This window comes from Balaenoptera physalus, assembly GCF_965194825.1.
Source record: "Balaenoptera physalus genome assembly, chromosome: 17".
NCBI classification, from domain to species: Eukaryota; Metazoa; Chordata; class Mammalia; order Artiodactyla; family Balaenopteridae; genus Balaenoptera; species Balaenoptera physalus.
In genome coordinates, this window is record NC_138895.1 from 47,582,288 (window position 1) to 47,605,480 (window position 23,193).

At 40.6% G+C, this 23,193-nt stretch overlaps 2 protein-coding genes and 1 long non-coding RNA gene across 11 annotated transcripts in view; 2 read left to right on the forward strand and 1 right to left on the reverse strand.

Annotated features, from left to right (window-relative positions):
- The window catches only part of MATN2 (matrilin 2), a 150,176-nt gene extending 146,525 nt beyond the window's left edge, over window positions 1-3,651 (forward strand). For 5 of the 9 annotated variants that reach the window (XM_082432692.1, XM_082432693.1, XM_082432694.1 and 2 more), the window contains 4 exons: window positions 325-396; window positions 700-834; window positions 1,214-1,312; window positions 3,083-3,651. In XM_082432692.1, coding sequence (XP_082288818.1) covers window positions 325-396; window positions 700-834; window positions 1,214-1,312; window positions 3,083-3,138 — 362 coding nt within the window. In that variant the 3' untranslated portion in view covers window positions 3,139-3,651. The remainder of the gene's footprint in view (window positions 1-324; window positions 397-699; window positions 835-1,213; window positions 1,313-3,082) is intronic. The other 4 variants (XM_082432697.1, XM_082432698.1, XM_082432699.1 and 1 more) reach the window with 1 other exon arrangement.
- Window positions 3,652-17,322: 13,671 nt separating this feature from the next.
- RPL30 (ribosomal protein L30) lies at window positions 17,323-20,775 on the reverse strand. Its single transcript, XM_082432793.1, has 5 exons — window positions 20,678-20,775; window positions 20,520-20,571; window positions 20,114-20,259; window positions 18,165-18,295; window positions 17,323-17,424 (listed from the first exon to the last, which is right to left on the reverse strand). The coding sequence occupies exons 2-5, from the start codon at window positions 20,538-20,540 to the stop codon at window positions 17,375-17,377; spliced, it is 348 nt and encodes a 115-aa protein (XP_082288919.1). The 5' UTR covers window positions 20,541-20,571; window positions 20,678-20,775; the 3' UTR covers window positions 17,323-17,374.
- Window positions 20,776-20,859: 84 nt separating this feature from the next.
- LOC309646461 overlaps window positions 20,860-23,193 on the forward strand; it is a 98,800-nt gene continuing 96,466 nt past the window's right edge. The window contains exon 1 of the long non-coding RNA XR_014255383.1: window positions 20,860-21,311. This is a non-coding gene — a long non-coding RNA (uncharacterized lncRNA). The remainder of the gene's footprint in view (window positions 21,312-23,193) is intronic.

Consider the following 23,193-nt stretch of genomic DNA (forward strand, 5'->3'; position numbering starts at 1 on the left):
ATGGAGCTGCTGCCACTGCAACTTAATCCTTGGACAAACTTAATTTTTTTTCCCACCCCACCTTCTAGACGTAACATTTTGGGGGATATTCTTAAGATGCATTTAAGGGATCCAAGCTTCTCTTACTAAAGAGAACTGCCCTAGAAAGGTCTTAGATTATCGGGGGAACCAAGTGCTTTTGTGAATCGGTGGTGTTACCAAATCAAACCAGAACATCCTGGGTGGTGGCAGGTAGGTAAGGAGTTGGTCTGGGACCAGTTTTCTAAAGAACACATGCGCCCATGTGGACAAGTGTCACTCTTTTGGTCATCTTTTACCTCTCAGCTCTGGAAGACTCTGATGGAAGACGGGATTCCCCAGCAGGGGAACTGCCAAAGAGGGCCCGCAAGCCAACAGGTACATTTTTTAAAAGCAGTATTTTTAGAATCTTTGGTTGATGCTTTGCACCATGGTTTCCCCACAGACAAAAGTTGTTCCATCACACAGGAAACATTTACTCTACACTTTTTTAGCCATAGTTGGTAATAGCCTCTCTGCTGACAGTCTTTCTGCCATAGTATGTCCCAAAATAAAGCTATGTACCCCATTCTATGTACCCCATTCTATAAGTACCAAGTACCTTACTCTGACAGTTGATGGCTGTATTATAACCACAACCATGTTAAACAGGTTTGACTTCAGTTTTCTTTTTCTTTACAGAATCTGAGCCAGTCACCATAAATATCCGAGACATACTTTCCTGTTCTAATTTTGCAGTGCAACACAGATATCTGTTTGAAGAAAACAATCTTGCACGGTCTACACAAAAACTTTTCCATTCGACAAAATCCTCAGGTAATTCCAAGTAAAATATTACTATAGGGTAATTTGCTATCAGCCTCTCAATTTGCCAACAAACTCAGCTTAAGGGAGGACAGGAAAGGAGGAAGTAGAAAGTAGGAGAGGGGGAAAGAGAAGAACTTAAGAAAAATGAGAACTAAAAAAATAAACTAAAAGAAAGTGGAGCAGTCTTCCTGCAGTCCACAAAAAAGGGCACTTCCAGCATTGGAAGCACATACAGCCCTTTCCTGGTATTTACTGGATCTGGCTGCATGGAAAAAGTTGAACATTTCTTTCATTATGGTTTCCTTCATATGCTGATTCAGTCCTACTATTACGAGTCTGGGAAGTTTGGTGGGTTATAGAGGTGAACACTTTCCATCTCCTTTCTTAGGAAGTCCTTTGGAAGAAAAACACAATCAATGCAAATGTGAAAACCTTATAATGTTCCAGAACCTTGCAAATGAAGAAGTAAGAAAATTAACGCAGCGCTATATCCTTTTCTAATGTTATGCTTCTGTATGGAATGCAAAGAATATTATCACAACTTCAAAAAATTCTATATATGGGTATATATCAAATGAAGTCATTTCCATAAAGTCAAGAACAGTGAACTCCAAGAAAGGCTTTTTCTTAAGCAGACTGATAGGTGCTTGAGAGCCAAGGGCAAGCCAAGCTTCCGGCACAGGTCAGGCACTTAGCTGCTATCTGCGGTTGGTTCTAGGAGGTTTAGCAGTTAAGGCCAGTCAGCCAGTCAGTATGCAAAGTAAAGAAAAGACAGACTTATTTAACTCCTTCTCTGCTGGGAGGAAATGAAAGCTATATACCAGATCTGAAGTGCATTAAAGATACAGTGCGTATAGGCAAAGAATTAATGTAGAATGAAGAGGTTTCAAAGTCTTTTACCTAAACTCCAAACCCTTCCTTTGGTCCCAAGCCACACTGCGGCCACATCTGGTCAGTGTGTAGGTTCTAGAGGACTGGGGTGGGGTTTTGTTTGGCAGCAGAGATCTTTTATATCAGCACTCTAAGATGAAACATTCTACCAAGGGAACAGCAGGATCCAATGATTCACTAATACAATTATTACAAATAAAAGGGATGCTTTGGGATAATGGAGAAATGAGGATTCAGTGCTTTTATACACTGAACACCCTGCCAAATGCTCTGAACTTAAAATTATAGTAAGCTTATTAAAGCTGCCTGATATCTAGCTCAACATGCATCAACTAGTCTAAAGGGAAACGGTTTAATTCTGAATTATTTCTGTGCAAATGGGTTTATAAAATAAAGAACAGCATATAGCCATTACCTCTCTGAAAACCAGAAATATGCTCCATAAAGTAAAGTAAAATAATCTGACAGTGTTTAATATAGGTGATGAATCCAGGCTCTCATTCTGCCATTGAGGGAGCAGGTGGAGGGTATTAAGAAGCTTCAGGAAGGAAGACAAATGTTTATTCTAATGCTCCTCAGCTCTGCCTTTTCCCAGCCCACCTCTGAGGGTTTACTTCACAAGAGAATAAGGAAGTTATATATAAAAGAGAATAGGTTGGGACTTCCCTGGCAGTCCAGTGGTTAAGACTTCGCCTTCCAATGCAGGGGTGCAGGTTCAATCCCTGATCAGGGAGCTAGGATCCCACATGCCTCGCGGCCAAAAAACCAAAACATAAACAGAAGCAATATTGTAACAAATTCAATAAAGACTTTAAAAATGGTCCACATCCAAAAAAAGAAAAAAAAAATCTTAAAAAAAAAATTAGAAGAGCATAGGTCAGAAGTCTTCAAGGCTGCTACACTTTGGTCCTATCATCATTGGTGAAAACTCCTCATCTTTCTTCATCTCTTCTGATGTCATCTTACTTTCCAAGGCCTAATCCTTTTGTTTTCTTCTCTTCACCTCATTCCCAACATTATCAGTTTGGCTTTGAGAGGTGTGCTATGGCAAATTAATTTATAAGCAACAGGGGTGTGAGTAGAATTAAAATTTTTAAAAAGAAAAATTTGAACTGAACTATCTGGCTTTAAAAAAAAAAAAAAGAGTATTTAAACCCATACAGATTTATAGTCTTGATAGCATGTGCTAATAAGTTACTATAAACTTATAAGTCAGAATTTTAAAATACTTAACAGAAATGGGAAAAAAAACCCCCAAAAGCCTTGGATTTTTCAGGACACAAATTCTTATGTAGATAAATCAAGTTGACTTGAATGTAAATAAATACAGGCCATTCAGATTCCTCTTCCTTAATTTGAGATTTACTAGAAGAAATGACACAGAGAATGGAAGCCCTAGAAAATCGCCTGAGATACAGATGAAGATTCAAAATGATACATGTATTTGCACGTCATTGTATCAAGGATTACAGTGAAACAGTTCAGAGCCCCAAAAGCTCAAGCTATCATTAATTCTGTAAGGTTGTAAACTAAAACATAACTAGTACTGAGAAAGCTGGTTTGCTATAGAACAAAGGCAAAAAGTACACACTAACTTGTATAAATTCATTGAGAAAAAAAAAATCTTTCAGAATCCTAAAATGAGTTTATCAAGTGAGAACAAATAAGCTATGCAAGATATTCTGTAATATACTGTGGACACATCTGCTTTTGCCTTGTTCTGCCTTAGTGTTGCAATCTCATTTGACTACAAAATAAAGTTTGCACAGTCTTACTTCCGTAGAACACTGGCCATGGGAAAGCTATTTTTTTTTTAGTATTGGACTTTACCTTGATATATGTATATGGATGTATGCATAAAGTCATAGAACATATGTACTGTGTAACAAGTTTGATTTTTTAATACAATATTAAAATTCACTTCAGAGAATGGTATTCTGTGTAAAATTCTAAGTTTAACTTTAAATGAAAGGTATGTATACATGAGAAATGGCTAAAATACATATGAAAAAAATGTTGAATCTCACCGATAATCAGGAAAATGCAGGTTAAAGCAATCAGCTTGGCAAAGTTAGCATGTCTGACTATAGCATTGGTAAAGATGTGAAAATATGGGGCTCTTGTACACTGCTAGTGAGAACACAAATGGGCAGCCTCTGGAGTATAATCTATCAACACCTAGTAAAACTGAAAATGCAGCCCTACCCTGTACTCTAGCTACTGCAGTTACAGGTATTTAACTAGATGGTTTTAGCTTCCTCAGTAGTGTATGCAGCCTGTTGCCTATACGGGTTGCCCTAAGGGACCTTGGAGACAGCCATTTCCAGTGTACACTAATGACTGGCATGCTGTCCCCAATCTAGGCTCCAGACAGGTATGCGCGGTACCTTTGGAAAGCGCCAGGGCAGTGGCCAGGGTCCACATTGGCCAAATCATAATGTCCATCCGCACCAAGCTGCAGAACAAGGAGCATGTGATTGAGGCCCTCCGCAGGGCCAAGTTCAAGTTACCTGGCCGCCAGAAGATCCGTATCTCCAAGAAGTGGGGATTTACTAAGTTTAATGCGGATGAATTCGAAAACATGGTGGCAGAAAAGTGGCTTATCCCGGGTGCCTGTGGGGTCAAATACATCCCTAATTGTGGCTCTCTGGACAAATGGCGGGCCCTGCACTCATGAGAGCCTTGGCGCTGTCCCCTCCTTACTCATGCCCACCAATAAATCCTACTTTCTTGTCCAAAAAGAAAAAAAAAAGAATGTTACTCGAGTTGATAAAAGTTAAAAAATTACAAATAACCTAATCATCCTCAGAGGGGGAAGTGATAAATTGTGGCATACCTCAGAAATACTATGCAACATTTAAAAGAAATGTATTGGGCTTCCCTGGTGGCACAGTGGTTAAGAATCCGCCTGCCAATGCAGGGGACATGGGTTCGAGCCCTGGTCCGGGAAGATCCCACATGCTGTGGAGCAACTAAGCCCCTGCGCCACAACTACTGGAGCCCGCATGCCTAGAGCCCGTGCTCTGCAACAAGAACCCAAGATGAGAAGCCTGCGCACTGCAACAAAAAGTAGCCCCCGCTCACCGCAACTAAAGAAAGCCTGCACGCAGCAACAAAGACCCAACGCAGCCAAAAATAAATGAAAAAATAACAAATAAAAAATTAAAAGAAATGTATTGTCTACATGTATACATGGTAAAACTCAAAAACAGAGGTGAATTTAAAAAGTCAATGGCAAACTGTGTTTAGCATACCATTTCTGTAAATGAAAAAAAAAAACTACACAGCTAGTTGTTCAAAGATACATAAATAATGTACATTAAAGTACAAAAAATGTTCCAGAAGAATATACACAACAGTGGTGTTGTCCCTGGGAAAACAAGGAAGTGAGAATTGGGACAGAGTCAAAGGAGACTTCAAATCTATGAGTTCAAGGCACTTATAAGATCAAGAAAATACGACAAGTGGCAGCTTCTTTAAGAAATGAAGACCCCCCCACCCCCAATGACATCCATCCTATGGAAGCTACTGTATTTTTGAGGCCAAATGATGCTTTTACAAACAAAACACCTTGAGTAAGCTTATGTTTAAATACTTCAAGACAAGTGTTCCCATCAAAATTTCCTCCCAAAGGGCAGTGTGGTAAACTAGGAAGAACATCTCCTGGGCTACAATCCTATCTGGAAATCATCTAATTCTATCCAGGTATAAGAGTTGTGATTCGAAGTATTAAACCTTCAGTTTATGTTCATATTTGAGTCCTCCGAGTGATCCTGAAAACAGGTTTTCATTCGAAGTGCTGATTTGGGTTGGCGTTACCTTTTGAGATGCAATCATAGTTTGTTTAGGCATTGCTTCCAGCTGGCACAAATCTGTCTTCTGTTGAGTCCTGGCTCCCTCTAGTGGCTCTAGACTGTGCGCACACACAAACACAGCCACCACTCCCACACACTTTAGCTATTAAATACATGTTTCAACTTTCTCCAACTTGGGAAGGAAAATGCCTTCGTGGGAGACAAAACCTCCAACCAATCCATCAAATTTACGTATTAATCTAAGATATTTAACTTGAATATTGTCTAAAATTTAAAATAGTTCTCCATTTTCCTTGTTTTGCTCTCTGTACATCTCAGGGTAAAAGTTTTGCTTTCCAGTGTCATTATTTGTGTGACCTTTCCAAGCCTTGATTTCCTCATCTGTCAAACAGTACCACCTCAGGGCTCTAATCAAGACGGCGGAGCATAAGGACATGGAACTCACCTCCACAAATACATCAAAAATACATCCACATAGGTATTCTCACAGAATACCTACTGAACACTAGCAGAAGACCTTAAACACCTGAAAGGACAAGAAAGATCTCCCCGTGAACCTGTGTAGGACGCGGCGGGGGTGGGGGTGGGGGAAGCGGGATGGGACCTGCGCCCCTGGGAAGGAGCTGTGAAAGAGGAATCAGCCGGACAGAACAGGAGCTTCCGAGGCTCAGAGGGGAGCACAACCACGTGCCACGTCCCTGTGCTCCCCAGCCTGAGACGCACGCACCCGTGGGTACAGGTGGGGGCTGGGGGCTGAAACTCGGGTGTAGAGGACAGACCTGGGGAGAGGATTGGGGTTGGCTGTGTGGAGACAGCCCGAAGGGGCTGGAGCGCGGTACGGCCACAAGCAGAGGTGTACACAGAAGCCCAGGCCCACCACAGAAGCAAAGCGCCACTGTTAAGCGGTGCACGAAGGGGCAGGGCCCAGTGTGGCAGCCTCTTTCCTCTGTGCACCAGCCACTGCCCCAGCGGCCTCTGGGATCAGGTGCCGGAGGCTGTGCAACTTAGGAAGCAGGGCTAAACCTCTCCTCAGGGCTGCGTGAGACGCGGGTTTACACCTCCACCGCCAGCTTTGTAAACTCAGCACTACGGGACGTGGAATGGAAAATGGGTGTCCCCGTGGCTGGGACAAGTCTGGGCTGCCTCCATAGCTTCCACAGAGGGTCCAGGTGCGAGACTACTGCAGTCCTGGGACCTGACTTCAGTGGATCTGCGCTGGTGCCCTTGTGAAAACACCACCTCAGGGACACCAGGGCCAGTTGCCAGCACTCCTGTGGTTGAGGCAGGACAGATGGCAGTGCCAACAGTGTACTCTGTGAGCCCGCACAAAAGGATGACAGGTGACACAACAGAGCGCACTCCCAGGCAGACAGCTCTGGCGGAGGAATACTCAGTGGCTCTTCTCCCAGTGGGAGCACTTCAATCCCACCTACCTCGCACCACAGCTCAGAAGTGCAACTCAGAAACAGATCTGGGGGCTTCTACTCCAACAACTAGGGAGCAGACACGGTCCCTGACAGGGTTATGACAACCACAGAGCAAAAAGAAGGCCCCACTTAACATCCAGTGCAGGCGCTGGTCACCACACCACCAGTGACACCCCCTTATCAAGGGGATAAGGGCCAGGACACACTGAGGAAAGGTGGCAGGCATCCATACTGAACAGCCCTCGCACCAAAAATACTAAACCCACGCAGGCTACACAGGGACACTCCTACACAGCCCTCCAAGGTCACAGTAGATAACTGTTTCTCCTAAACTCAGAGTAAGAGAAATATAAGTAAAATGAAGCAGAAGAATGACCCCCAGTTAAAATATCAACAGAACGCCCCTTGAAAGAGCAAACAATGAAACAGATCTCTTCAGTCTGATAGACACCAAGTTCAAAAAACAGATAATGAAAATACTGAAGGAATTAAGAAAGGCTATCAACAGAAATACAGATTACTGTAAAAAGGAATTAGAAACTCTAAAGAGGAGCCAAGAAAAATTAGAAAACTCATTTGCAGATATGAAAGCTAAAGGCAGTGAACAGCAGACTGAATAGTGCAGAAGAACGAATAAGTGACCTGGAAGATAGAATAATAGAAATCACCCAATCAGAACAGCAGTCAGAAAGCCAAATGAAAAAAAAAAAAGAAAGCAATATAAGAGACCTATGGGATAATATAAAGCATGCCAATCTATGCATAATAGGAATTCCAGAAGGAGAAGAAAGAGAAAAGGGGATCGAAAATGTATTTGAAGAAATTATGGCTGAAAACCTCCCAAACCTAGAAAGGAAACAGATATTCAGGTACAGAGGGTCCCAAATAAGATGAACCCAAACAGACCTACACTAAGACATATAATTCAACTGGCAAAAGTTAAAGATAAAAAGAGGATTCTAAAGGCAGCAAGAGAAAAACAAAGAGTTAATTACAAGGGAACCCTCTTGCTGATTTCTCTAGAGAAACGTTACAGACCTGAAGGGAGTGGCAAGATACATTAAGTCCTGAAAGGGAAAAATATGCAACCTAGGATACTCTACTCAGCAAGATTATCATCTAGAATAGGAGAGAAAGAATTTCTCCAACAAGCAAAAACTAAAAGAATACAGCAATACTAAACCTATCCTAGGGACTTTCCTGGTGGTCCAGTGGCTAAGACTACACGCTCCCAATGCAGGGGGCCAGGTTCGATCCTTTGGTCAGGGAACTAGATCCCACATGCCGCAATGAAGAGTTCGCATGCTGCAACCAAGACCAGGTGCAGCCGAATGAATGAATGAATAAATGAATGAATGAGTGAATGAATGAATGAATAAATAAATAAATAATCTTTTTAAATGCTTTAAAAAAACACTATCCTAAAAGAAATACTGAAAGGTCTTCTCTAAATAGAAAAGCAAGCAGCTATAGGAAAGAGAAAATAAGCCAGTATAGAGATTAATAGAAAAAACTTTTTTTGTCAAAGCAGTGATAACCACAATGAACAGCAAAAGGATAAACATGAAAATGTAAAAGAAGACCTCAAAATCATAAAATGTGGAGTAAGAAAATGTAGTGTTTTCTTAGAATGTGTTTGAGCATATATGAATAGTCTAAAGCACGTAAAGGAAGGGGTTAACATACTTGAAAAACAGGGTAACCACAAATCAAAAACATGTAAGAGATTCACAAAAACCAAAAAGAAGAGAACAAGGCTTCCCTGGTGGCGCAGTGGTTAAGAATCCGCCTGCCAACGCAGAGGACACAGGTTTGAGCCCTGGTCTGGTAAGATCCCACATGCCACAGAGCAACTAAGCCTGTGCGCCGTAACTACTGAGCCTGTGCTCTAGAGCCCACAAGCCACAACTATTGAGCCCACGTGCCACAACTACTGAAGCCCACGCTCCTAGAGCCCATGCTCCGCAACAGAAGCCACCACAATGAGAAGCCCGTGCCCCGCAACAAAGAGTAGCCCCCTCTCGCTGCAACTAGAGAAAGCTAGTGTGCAGCAATGAAGACCCAACGCAGCTGAAAATAAAAAAAAAAAAAAAAGAGAACAAAAGCACAATATAAAAGGAACTCATCAAACCACAAAAGGAAAAACAAAAAGAAACAAAGAAGAAATAGAGAATCAACTGGGAAACATGGTTTAAAATGGCCATACATACCTATCAATAATTACCTTAGGGCTTCCCTGGTGGCACAGTGGTTAAGAATCCGCCTGCCAATGCAGGGGACACGGGTTCGAGCCCTGGTCCGGGAAGATCCCACATGCCACGGAGCAACTAAGCCCGTGCGCCACAACTTCTGAGCCTGCGCTCTAGAGCCCATGAGCCACAACTACTGAGCCCACATGCTACAACTACTGAAGCCCATGTACCTAGAGCCCGTGCTCCACAACAAGAGAAGCCACTGCAATGAGAAGCCTGCGCACCGCAATGAAGAGTAGCCCCCGCTTGCCACAACTAGAGAAAGCCTGCGCACAGCAACGAAGACCCAAGGCAGCCCAAAATAAATGAATAAAATTAAAAAAAAAAATAATTACCTTAAATGTCAATGGACTAAATGCTCCAATCAAAAGACACAGAGTGGCAGACTGGATAAAAAAAACAAGAGCCTACAATATGCTGCCTACAAGAGACCCACTTTAGGACACAGACTGAAAATGAGGGGATGGAAAAAGATATTTCACTGAAATGGAAATGACTAGAAAGTGGGGGTCACAATGCTCGCATCAGACAAAATAGACTTTAAAACACAGACCATAAAGAAAGACACCATATAATGATAAAAGGATCAACACAAGAAGAGGATATTACACTTGTCAACATATATGCACGCAACACAGGAGCACCCAAATACATAAAACAAATACGAACAGACATAAAGGGAGAAACTGAAAGGAATACAATAACAGCAGGAGACTTTTAACACCCAATCACATCAATGGACAGATCTTCTAGACAGAAAATCAGTAAGTTAACAGAGATCCTAAATGATACAATAGAACATTTAGACTTAATTGATATTTTCAGGACATAATATCCAAGAAAACCAGAATACACATTCTTTTCAAGACACTTGGAACATTCTCTAGGATTGACCACATACTAGGGCACAAAATGAGCCTCAACAAATTTAAGAGTATAGAAATTATTTGAGTATCTTTTCTGACCACAAGGGCATGAAACTGGAAATCAACCACAGAAATAGAAATGAGAAAAAAATGATTACATGGAGACTAAACATGCTACTAAAAAACCAATGGGTCAACAATGAAATCAAAGAGGAAATTTAAAAATACCTTGAGACAAATGACAATGAAAGCACAACCATACAAAATTTATGGAATGCAGCAAAAGCAGTTCTTAGAGGGAAGTTCATAGTGATACAGGCCTTCCTTAAAAAACAAGAAAAATCTCAAACAACCTAACCTACCACCTAAAAGAATTAGAAAAAGACCAAACAAAACCTAAAGATGGCAGAAGGAAGGAAATAATAAAGATCAGAGAGGTGATAAATAAAGGATGTTTTAAAAATAGAAAAAAAAATCAATAAAAACAAGAGCTAGTTTTTTGAAAGGGTAAACAAAAATTGACAAACCTCTGGCCAAGCTCACCAAGAAAAAAAAAGACCCAAATAAACAAAATAAGCAACGAAACAAGAGAAATAGCAACCGATACCACCGAAATACAAAAAACTCTAAGGGAATACTATGAAGAATTATATGCCAACAAATATGACAACCTGGAAGAAACAAGACAAGTTTCTGGAAACATACAGCCCACCATAACTGAATCAAGAAGAAATAAATTGGGACTTCCCTGGTAGCGCAGTGGTTAAGAATTCGCCTCCTAATGCAGGGGACACGGGTTCAAAGCCCTGGTCCAGGAAGATCCCACATGCTGCAGAGTAACTAAGCCCGTGCGCCACAACTAATGAGCCTGCGCTCTAGAGCCCATGAGCCACAGCTACTGAAGCCCACGCACCTAGAGCCTGTGCTCTGCAACAAGAGAAGACACTGCAATGAAAAGCCCATGCACCGCAACGAAGAATAGCCATCGGTCACTGCAACTACAGAAAGCCTGCACACCGCAATGAAGACCCAATGCAACCAAAAGTTAATTAATTTAAAAAAAAAGAAAGAGATTGAACAGACTGATCACTAGTAATGAAACAGAACCTGTTTAAAAAAAAAAAAAAAAATTCCCTACAGACAAAAGTCCAGGACCAGATAGCTTCACAGGTGAATTCCACCAAACATACAAAGAACTTATACCAATCCTTCTTGAACTCTTCTTCCAAAAGACTGAACAGGAGGGAACACTCCCAAAGACATTCTATGAACCCACCATAACCCTGACACTAAAATCAGACAAAGACACTACCAAAAAAGAAAATTATAGGCTAGTAACTTTGATGAATATAGATGTAAAAATTCTCAACAAAACATTAGCAAACTGAATCCGACACCACATAAACAAGGACCAAGTTGGATTCATCTCAGGGTCACAAGGATGGTTCAACATAAACAAATCAATCAATGTGATACACCACATCAACGAAAGAAAAGACAAAAAACACATGATCATCTCAACGAATACAGAAAAATCATTTGATAAAATTCAACATCCATTCATGATAAAAACTCTTACCAAGAGATACAGAGGGAATATGTCTCAACATAATAAGCTATTTACGACAAACTCATAGACAATATAATACTCAATGGTGACAAGCTAAAGCCTTCCTGCTAAAATGTGGAACATGACAAGGATGCCCAATCTCACCACTTCTATCCAACACAGTATAGGAAGTCCTAGCCACAGCAATCAAACAAATGAAATAAAGGTATTCAAATTGGAAGGGAACAGGTAAAATTGCCACTATATGCAGATGACATGATACCATATATAGAAAACCCTAAAAACTCCACACAAAACTACCAGAACTGATAAATGAATTCAGCAAAGTAGCAGGATACAGCAAACATACAGAAATCGGCTGCATTTCTTTACACTAACAATGAAAAATCAGAAAAGGAAAGTAAAAAAAACAGTTCCTTCTAAAATCACATCCCCAAAAATAAAATACTCAGGAATAAACCTAACCAAGGAGGTGAAAAGACTTACATGCTGAGAACTATAAAACATTAATAAAAGAAACTGAAGATGATTCAAAGAAATGGAAAAATATCCCATGTTCTTGGACTGGAAGAATTAATATTGTTAAAATGGCCATACTACCCAACACAATCTACAGATTTAATGTGATCCCTATCAAATTAGCCATGACATTTTTCACAGAACTAGAACAAGTAATCCTAAAATTTATACGGAACCACAGAAGACCCGAATTGCCAAAGCAATCCTAAGGAAAAAGAACAAAGCAGGAGGCATAACCCTCCCAGACTTCAGACAGTACTACAAAGCTACGGTAATCAAAACAGCATGGTATTGGCACAAAAACAGACATATGGATCAATGGAACAGCATAGAGAGCCCAGAAATAAACCCACAAACCTATGGTCAATTAATCTTCGACAAAGGAGGCAAGAATATACAATGCGGAAAAGAGTTTCTTCAGCAAGTGGTGCTGGGAATGTTGGACAGCCACATGTATATCAATGAAGTTAGAACACACCCTCACATCATACACTACAATAAACTCAAAATGGCTTAAAGACTTAAATATAAGACATGACACCATAAAACTTCTAGAAAAGAACTTAGGCAAAATATTCTCTCACATAAACTGTACCAATGGTCAGTCTCCCAAGGCAATAGAAATAAAAGCAAAAATAAACAAATAAGACCTAATCAAACTTATAAGCTTTTGCACAACAAAGGAAACCATAAGCAAAACAAAAAGACAATCCATGAACTGGGGGAAAATATTTGCAAATGATATGACTGACAAGGGCTTAATTTCCAAAATATACAAACAGCTCATACAACTCAATATCAAAAAAACCCAATCAAAAAATGGGCAGAAGACCAAAACAGACATTTCTCCAAATACAGATGGCCAACAGGCACATGAAGAGATGCTCCACACTGCTGTTTTAGACATGCAAATGAAAACTATAATGAAGTACCTACCACCTCACAACGGTCAGAATGGCCACAATTAAAAAGTCTACAAATAACAAATGCTGGAGAGGGTGTGGAGAAAAGGGAGCCCTCCTACACTGTTGGTGGGAATGTAAATTGGTGTAGCTACTATGGAGAACAGTATGGATGTTCCCGAAAAAACTAAGAAAGAGTTGCCATATGATCCAGCAATCCCACTCCTGGGCATATATTCAAACAAAACTATAATTCAGGGCTTCCCTGGTGGCACAGTGGTTAAGAGTCTGCCTGCCAATGCAGGGGACATGGGTTTGAGCCCTGGCCTGGGAAGATCCCACATGCCACAGAACAACTATGCCTGTGCGCCACAACTACTGAGCCTGTGCACCTAGAGCCTGTGCTCCACAAGAGAAGCCACTGCAATGAGAAGCCCGTGCACCACAATGCAGAGTAGGCCCCACTTGCCACAACTAGAGAAAGCCTGCGTGCAGCAATGACCCATTGCAGCCAAAATAATAATAATAATAATTCAAAGAGATACGTGTACTCTTATGTTCATAGCAGCACTATTTACAATAGCCAAGACATGGAAACAACCTAAGTGTCCATCAACAGATGAATGGATAAAGATGTGGTACATATATACAATGGAATACTACTCAGCCGTAAAAAAGAATGAAATGCTATTTGCAGTAACACGGATGGACCTAGATTATCATACTAAGTGAAGTCAGGAAAAGACAAATACCATGTTATCACTTAAATGTGGAATCTTAACTATGACACAAATGAACTTATCTATGAAACAGAAACAGACTCACAGAGAACAGACTTGTGGTTGCCAAGGGAGGGTGGGGTGGGGGAGGGATGGAGTGAGAGGTTGCGGTTAGCAGATGCAAACTATTATATATACGGTGGATAAACAACAAGGACCTACTGTATAGCACAGGGAACTATATTCAATATCCTGTGATAAACTGTAATGGAAAAGAATATAAAAAAGATGTATATGTTTAACTGAATCACTTTGCTATACAGTAGAAATTAACACAATATTGTAAATCAACTATAGTTCAATAAAAAAATAAAACAGTACTACCTCATTGGATTGTCACAAGGATTAACATGTTCAGTACTTACATGTTACATTAGATATCATGTTTTTACTCTTCAGTAGCCAAGAGTATTGCACACAAGGATGATACTTTAACTGTATGTTAAATGAATGAATGGATTCTTTGCTTATCTTACCTGAGGAAAGTACTTTGGCAGACTCCCACTCCTGCATTATCTTTTGAAGCAAATAGGTAGGAGGTAGTAAAGGTAATAAATGGTAAATATACAAGATGTTCAAGATCTACTATCAACAAGAAGAGGAAAGAGGGAAAGAAACAAGATGCCACTGAAAGCAGAGGGAGTGCAAGTCTAAGGGGTAGCTGGAAGTAAGAGCTGCAAGAAATCAAAGAGAACTGTTTTCTATGAACTAGATGATCATCGTCTAGAAGGCCCAACTAACTGCATTTGCTACCAGCCTGAAGTTTTCTTTCTTCTGCATATACCTTTTGCTCCTGCTTCCATATCATATCGATTGCAATTAACATAATCCACAATATCCAAACTCTTCTTTGGGACCTTCCTATCTCTAGGCCTAAAAACAGGTAGTTCAGCATTAAGTATGGATTAAGTCCAATTGACTGGAATTTCCTGCAATCCTTGCATATTAGAGCTTCCCGGCCAAATACATTACTGTAAGTCCCCTACATACAAACCTTCAAGTTGCGAACTTTCAAAGATGCGAACGTGCCCTGTATGCCAGCTGTTGTACTGTACTACTGTACTTTACAAGGTACTGCACTGTAAGATTAAAAATGTTTTATTTTTTATTATTTGTGTGAAAAGTATTATAAACCTATTACAGTACAGTACTATATAGCCAACTGTGTTAGTTGGGTACCTAGGCTAACTTTGTTGGACTTACAAATAAACTGGACTTAGGAACACGCTCTCGGAACAAAACTCGTTCGTATGCATGGGACTTACTGTACTTTCATTATAATCAGAAAAATATATTTTAAAATGCTACCTCAGACCTTATTTTCTCCAATTCTGGCAGCACTTTAATGGCACTTCATCACAGTTGCCCTAGGCCAGAATGAATGAGGTATGTTTCCCACCTACTAGTTCTAAACTCCTTTCCTCTGAACTTTAAACTTTCTGCTGAAACGATGAGTGCACAAAAGCCACATATAAAGAAAAGGTAAAAGCCAAATGATCTTACAGCATATTAACACTACCTAGAAGGCCCTAGAAATCATAAATTATTTTTCTAAAAACCATAATTCCAAAATGCCTACAGCCAGTCATGCAACAGAACCTTTACAAAGAAATGGTACACTGGTAGTCACAATATTGTATTCTTCGGGTACCACCCAAACCTTAAGAAATTAATTGGAACTAGTCAACCTTGAGGGGGAAAATAATCCAAAAATAACCCGAAGGGACTTCCCTGGTGGTGCAGTGGTTAAGAATCTGCCTGCCAACACAGGGGTCACAGGTTTGAGCCCTGGTCAGGGAAGATCCCACATGCCACGGAGTAACTAAGCCCATGCACCACAAGTACTGAGCCTGCGTTCTAGAGCCTGTGAGCCACAACTACTGAAGCCCACGCCTAGAGCTCATGTTCTGCAATGAGAAGCCACCACAATGAGAAGCCCGCACACCACAACGAAGAGTAGCCCCCGCTAACCGCACTAGAGAAAGCCCGTGCGCAGCAATGAAGACCCAACGCAGCCAAAAAAAAAAAAAAAAAAAAAAAAAAAAAACCAAATAGCATGAAAGGTCAATCTGAAAGAAGAAATTGACCAAGTAAGTAATAATCACACAAACTCCCTTAACCAAAAGACAAACATTTGAATGACCATGGAAACAGACTAACAGCATTAGAAATCAGCAGTAATCTGACCAAGGAATTCTTATCAGAGATAAAGATTTTATAACTGTGGTTCTTAACCAAGAGATGCTGTGAAAATGTGGTGACACTTGGGGGTGTTGTTACAATAACATGGAAGGAAAACCAGGAATGAGACATATCAAGCAGTATCCACAATCCTCCACAACAAAGAACTGTCCCATCGAAAAATGTCAGTAGTACTCCCTAATCGAGAAAACTTGAGTAAATGAACTGGTAAGAAAACTCTAGTTAATAATGGCCACTCTCCAAATTATACCCACAACCTGATTAACTTCAGATATTAACTAAAATCATGCAACATCCAGCTTGAAAGAAACCAATTCCCTCACCTGTGAAAGTAGGAATTTGACCCACCCATGGCTGTTACATAACTATTAAGAGGTAGCCTTCTGACTCCAAGTCAGAAGTAAATACTTCCTGGATAGTGTATTGAAGGCAACCATATCTCCTATGGCTCATTCCTCTACCACCAAAAACTGCCTACCCAAGCTGATTGATTCTGAAGACCAAAAGACATTTCTGACACTTCTGCAACCTTAGAACCCAACACAAATTGTGCAGGGTACCCTACCAGCAATATTCAGCTCTGTAAATCTAAGTCAACATTCTTCCCCCAAGTTAACTTCTTTGAATGTTCCAAAGGATATTATTAAATGTGGGAAAAGGTTTACATAGGACATACTTGGGAGATGTAGTATGCAGTTTCCCCAAAATCTGAACACCAAACCTACCTCACAGTATATCTTTTAGGACTAAAATGATATAAAACACACTTTGCAAAACTGTGGAATTAACACTATTTAAGATCTAGGAATAGTCTTAAGTTGTCCAAGTACATTTCTTCTACCCTAACCACTGCACATCCTTCAGTAAGACCTTGCTTCATTAAAGTTCAACAGAACTTTTCTCAGCCTGTGAAAATTTTGGGGTGGAAGGAGCATATTTCACTTAATCCTCTTTGCTACTCAGATTTGGTGGATTTAAGCTGGACTGTACACTGCAATTCTGGTTAGATTCTGGGTATTGAACCTTGCTGCCTCTGACATACTCAAATATAAAATAACAATATCCTGAGACTGAAAATGATGAAAATTAAGTCTCTTAAAAATCTAGTACAGGAAAGGAACTCAGTGTGCTCCCTTTACAAAAACAGGGGAAGAAACTGGGATGTCTGGGAAGTCTTGCCAATATATCTAGCTGCCCCATCCTCTCTAATCCTAGCTTCAGGAAAGTATACTGAAACAAAAAGAAATTTTAAAAAATGACTGAAATGAATACAGTATTTTTAAAAGAAGCTCTGGCCAGTTTTATTAAAGAAAAATTGTGCATGATTTACTTTTCACCAGTCTGTTCTGGCATGCTTCTAATGATATCAGAATCACCTAGAAAATAAAACACAATAATTTTACAATTCATTTAATGTCAACAGGTAATCATCAAATTAGCAATGGTTATCTTCAAAAGTTATTACACTAGCTGTGCTACCATTTCTCAAGGTTGATTGGATACGTAGAGTCACAGACATTTCCCACATAAGATTCATCATGTAAATCAGACTTGGTTTATCACCAGCATTTATAAAACCAGACCTAGGAAAAGAACTAGGTCTGGGGACACATGCATGGTCTTAATATAGCGAATGTTTAGCCTGCCCTGATTATTACAAAATCAGAACAGCGAGAATATTCGCAGTATTTTATGAATTAATTAAAAATTCGTAAGTTCAAAACATGACATGTTTTTGTAGGCCCTTCTTTTTCTCAACTTAATTTTATCCATCTGTTCTCAGGCAGCCAGTAAACATTCCTTTTTTCTACTGTTTCACCTGATTATTCTGTCCCTTTATAATTTCACCTTTTACCAAGGCCCTAAAGTCATCATTTCTTAGGTGCTGCATGAAATGAAAACTCATGATCTCAAAGTAAAAAGAATTTCATTTATAAAAAGGTAATTCTGTACTGACATTCATTATCAATTCTCTGTAAAATAAAATTACAGCATATCCCTTGCTATATCCAAATCCTCAACATCTGAACTTAGAAACCAAAGACATTTGTATAGCAAGAAATACTTGTATTACATTATAAAGGAAAAGCATTACTTTATGATTTAAAAAGCATACCTGGATCAATGATAGCAAGTGTGCAAACTCTGTAGTATTTTCCACACGCTGTGCCCAATTCAATATTATTGCCACTGTAGTGATGGACACCAGTTTTGGCCAACATGGCATAATACTCTATTTCAGATTTCCTTTGGGAACCAAAAGAAGGTAAATAAATACCATACCAAGTGACAGAGATTAAATGTTACTTCTCTCATTAGTTCTAATGTTGGTAAGGCCTTCAAACAGTAAGCCAGTTATTACTCTTAAAAACATTACCATATCCATTATTCAATACAAACCATCTTTCCTTGGATCCCTTACAAGGGATGGGACAACCAGTAAATACCTGTGCTCGTGGAAAAGAGTAGAGTACAAAATAAAATTATCATTTATTTAGCATTTACTATCGCCAGACACTTTACATTATGTAATTCCCATGACAACTTCTAAGCCATTTCTATCACCCTCTGGTGCTCTGAAACCTAGATGGAGAGTGATATTACAGGTATACCTCAGATACTGCATATTCATTCCAGACCACTGCAATAAATCAAATACTTCAATAAAGCTAGTCACAGGAATTTTTTGGTTTCCCAGTGCATACAGAAGTTGTGTTTACCCTATACTGTAGCCTATTAAGTGTGTAACAACATTTTGTCTAAAAAAACCAACGTACATACATTAAAACATACTTTATTGTAAAAGTAAATAAATAAATTTTAAAACTACCCATCATCTGAACCTTCTGGGAGTCACAGTAGTAACATCAAAGATCACCATAACAAATAACAGAGAAAAAGTCTGAAATATCTTGAGAATTACAAAAATGTGACATAGACATGAAGTGAGCAAATGCTGTTGAAAAACTGGAACCTACAGACTTATTCAATGCAGGGTTGCCACAAACATTCAATTCGTAAAAAAAAAAACAAAAAACAAACAAACAAAAAACCACCCCACAGTATCTACGATGCGCAATAAAGTGAAGTGCAATAAAACCAGGAATGCCATATGCTTGTGCTTACCCAGAGTTAGCAGTTTTGTGTCCACTAAGTAGGTAGACATGAATGGTTTTACGAATTTGAAGGGAGTCCTAATACACTGTTGCCACTACTCACTCAAAAGTGTGGATCCGCAGACAAGTAGTGCCAAAAAGTGCTTGTTAAAAATGCATAATCTCAGGCCCCAATCCAGAGCCATTCAATCAGAAAATGCATTTAAACCAGATCATTCGTGACTGTGTGCATATTCATGTTTGAAAAGCACTGCTATAGAAGGTAAGCATGAAAGGTTTGGAATAAGACCAAAGGTTTGGGAGGGGATGGGATGGAAGAAGAGATCTCTCCAGGCTTTGCCAATTACCTACAGACACTATATGAAACGCTGTGAGGTTATGTATTACCATAGAAAAATCAACAAGGGAAAGGGACTGAAAACACGGTTTATATTCTGCATGGCCCAAGTTTCTTTAACTTTACAATACCCATTAAATTCAGTTTCAAAACAGTACGGCAAGCAAAAACTGGGGGAACTGGGAACCTGCAGCTCCACAGGCCAGCCTGAACTTTTCTGACCTTAGCTTTTCTACACTACAACAAGTTCATAAAATGAAGCTCTTTTAAAGCATCTCAAAGTTAAAAAAAAATGACCCAAAAGGCAGGACACATGGACAAACAAGTTATGTTTCTGCGCTGCCCTCAAACTTCGACGTTCTCTGGTTTTTACCCCTTCTGCCACGCATTTCTCCCAGAGAACCTCATACGAGGAGAGAATATGACGAGGAAGAGAAAAATCAAGAGCCAAAAATCAACAACCGTTAAATTATTCTCCAGGTGTCCCTCTGTAATACAAAATTTTACACGATACCCAGTTTATGCTACCCAGATTGCAAGTTCACATTCCCGGATATTCGCTCACGACCAATTTGCAGTGGGAGACAAACATACTCAGGTTCTTTCAATTACCTCAAGGCTGGGCAGTTGTTGGCGAGGATGACCAGTTTCGCTTTGCCGTGTCGGATCATTTTCAGAGTCTGCTTGTACCCCAGCACGTACTTTCCACTTTTCATAACCAGCTGGAGCCTAGAGTTGATCGACTCCAGTGACTTTTTCTACAAAGCAAACATGTAACACGGACTTGAAAGCCTTGTTTGTAACCACTCAAAACTGGATCCAGCTTCCTGGAAGCTGAACCCCTTAATAAAACCTCCGTAGAGGGTCCCAAATCCCTGAGAGAGTCCTTCGGGTTCATTCTGGCCCCCTACAAGGCCAGCGGGCACGCTGTGCGCCCACTGTGCTCGGACCTGCCCGCCCCGGCCGAGACTCATCTCTCCACGTGAACAGGCTTCCGGCCCTGGCCTGCTACACTTACCGTCTTCTTTGCGGCCACCATCTTCCTGCCTTAGGCGCGGGACGCCCCCAGTCTAGAACACAGAGGACAAGACAGGAAGTTTAGCATCCGAAGCTCCAAACGGCAACTCCCTGGACTCCCCGCGTGGTTTAAACCTCGGTACGGAGGAGCCTACTCACTCACTGCAGCCGCCAAGATGGCCGGAGAGCGAGAAAAGAAAGATATCCCACAATGCCAAGCTCTTCACGTCGGGGCTGGGACCCCGCGACCGGAAGCGGAAGCAAATCACAAGCGGAAGGGGCGGGGCAAGAAGAGAAGGGGTGATGTGGGTATCTCTACGGACTTTGAATTGGTTTGGCCGCTGACTGCCCACCCGCCGGCTGCGGGCCGTAAACCTCGCCGTGTGTGTTCCGCTGCTCATAGCTGAGGACTGAGGAAGTGAGGAAAGTGGACACGAGTTGGCGAAGCCGACTGAGAGTGAGGCGGGAGGGACGGTGAGAAGAGGCGGCGGTAGCGGCGGCTGGACCTACGTCTTAGCGCCGCTGAGCGCATCTCTGCCCCAAGTCGGGGCTCTTGAGGAGACTCGGGGAGGACCGGGGTGTGCCGCAGCTCCCGGGTCTACCCTCTGCCGTCGGTTCCGCCGGGGCTGAAGCAGCTCCGTGCACTCCCCTGCGCTCACCCAAGTTGCCGGAGAACGGTGGCGCCCCCCTCTGGCTCCCCTAAACTCACCTCTTTTGTGGCCGTGATAGTGGGAACTTGTAAGCCGAATTTTCACTGGGAGTGATAACAGGTCTAATTAAAAATCTTTTTGTTGTGAACGTTGGACCTTGATACAGATATCCAGTAACGAATCAATCAAAATATTAGGCACAGAAAATCTCTCACCACCACACACACACACACACACACACACACACACACACACACACACACGCAAAAAAAGGTAAAATCTGACCAATAGGTAAGCTGTCATCGTGTGTCAACTTTTAGGAATCTATCCTACAGGAACAGTCACACTTGCCCAAAGACATGAGAATAAGGATATTTATTTCAGCATTAATTTTTAATAGCAAAACAAAAATAGAAACAACATCAAATGTTCATCATTCTTAACCAGTATATATGTTGGTATATGCATAGACAATTCAAGTCTGGAAAGCTAATCATCGGAACGTATCTTGGATGAGAGAGATAAGAGTAGGTGGTGAGGAGAGAACATTTACTTTGTATGTTTCAGTACTGCTTGAATTATTTTACACTGGATTATTTTACAGCATGCATTGTTACGTAAAGAGCTCCTTTTTAATAAAAAAGTGGTTGTTTTCAATAGAGCTTGTGAAACATCAATTATATCTTAAAGCAGTATTTTTCAAAGTATGGCTCCCAGATCACCTGATTCAGAATCACCTGGAATTCTGAGTCCTGGGCCCCACCCAGGTCTGTGGAAGAAATCTTTGGATGTGGGGCCTGGGAATCTGAGGTTAATGAGCAGCCTCCACGATTCTCACACATACTTAAATTTCAGAAGTAGAGAGGAATGTAGTAGCCTAGTTGGTTCTGAGGCATGCATGCTTAGACAGAGACACAAACTAATGATGCCTTACACTTTTATAATGAGCTCTATACTTTGAATGCTATTTAATATCTACTTTCCCTCAAAGTAATCAGGCCAAATATTACCCGCATTTTAGAAAGTATATGATTAAAGCACTTGAGGTGACTTTCCTGGGTGCTTTTCATTTTATAATACCAAATTTCTGGTCCTTAATATATGTCCTCACTATATATATATACATACATACATACTTTTTTTTTTTTTTCTTAATGTCCTCACTATATTTTAAAGAAAGGCCTTAGGTGCTTTCTCACAGGGATCTTACCATGGTTTTGTACTGGAAGCCAGGGAAGCCCAAAGTACTCATTCATCCGTACATTCATATATATGAATCATGACCACAAAATGTTTGAGAATTCTTCCTAGGGAATCTTAACTGATTTTTGCCATATCTTTTTGGAGATATATTTAGGTTCTTGGTTTTTCTATTTAATACCTGCAGGACTTCGGTCAAATTGTCTAACCTCTCTAAGCTTCAGCTTCCTCATCAAAAAACTGGAATAATAATGTCTACCTCATGGTATTGTTATGAGGATCACAGTAAACGTAATGGTGTATGAAGCACCTAGCACAGGGCCGTGTACATAATAAGTGTGCAGTGGATGTTAGTTCTCTTCCTCAGTCCCACTCCTATCTCCCTAACTCCCCACCGTAGCCATCCATCCACACCTTAAGTTGTGGTTCACAACATTGCAAAACCCAAACGCTACGGGAAGAAACACTTGCCATGCAAGAACGACAGTCAAATCCTTTGGCTCATGAAGATTTTGTAAATATTTCCACACTTGTATTTATTAGAGCAGGAGTTGGCAAGCTTTTTCTGTAGAGAGCCAAATAGTAAAGATTTTAGGCTTTTTGGGCCATATGGTCTCTTTGGCAACTGCTTAACTCTGCTGATGTAGCACAAGAGCAGCCACAATATGTAAATGAATGAATTTCATTCATTGAATGAATGAGCACGGCTGTGTTCCAATCAAACCTTATTTACAAAGTCAGGATTTGGCCTGCAGGCCATAGTTTGTTGACCCCTGTGTTAGAAGATTACTATTACTTTCATTAAAAATAGCTACTTTAGGGCTT

Excerpts from the sequence above, each read along its gene's own strand:
- RPL30 (XM_082432793.1), bottom strand. The coding sequence starts at position 20,540 with ATGGTGGCCGCAAAGAAGACG. Across the intron at positions 20,260-20,519 it reads TGGTGGCCGCAAAGAAGACG|AAAAAGTCACTGGAGTCGAT; the intron begins GTAAGTGTAGCA and ends TTTGCTTTGTAG. Across the intron at positions 17,425-18,164 it reads ACTTGCTATCATTGATCCAG|GTGATTCTGATATCATTAGA; the intron begins GTATGCTTTTTA and ends TTTATTTTCTAG.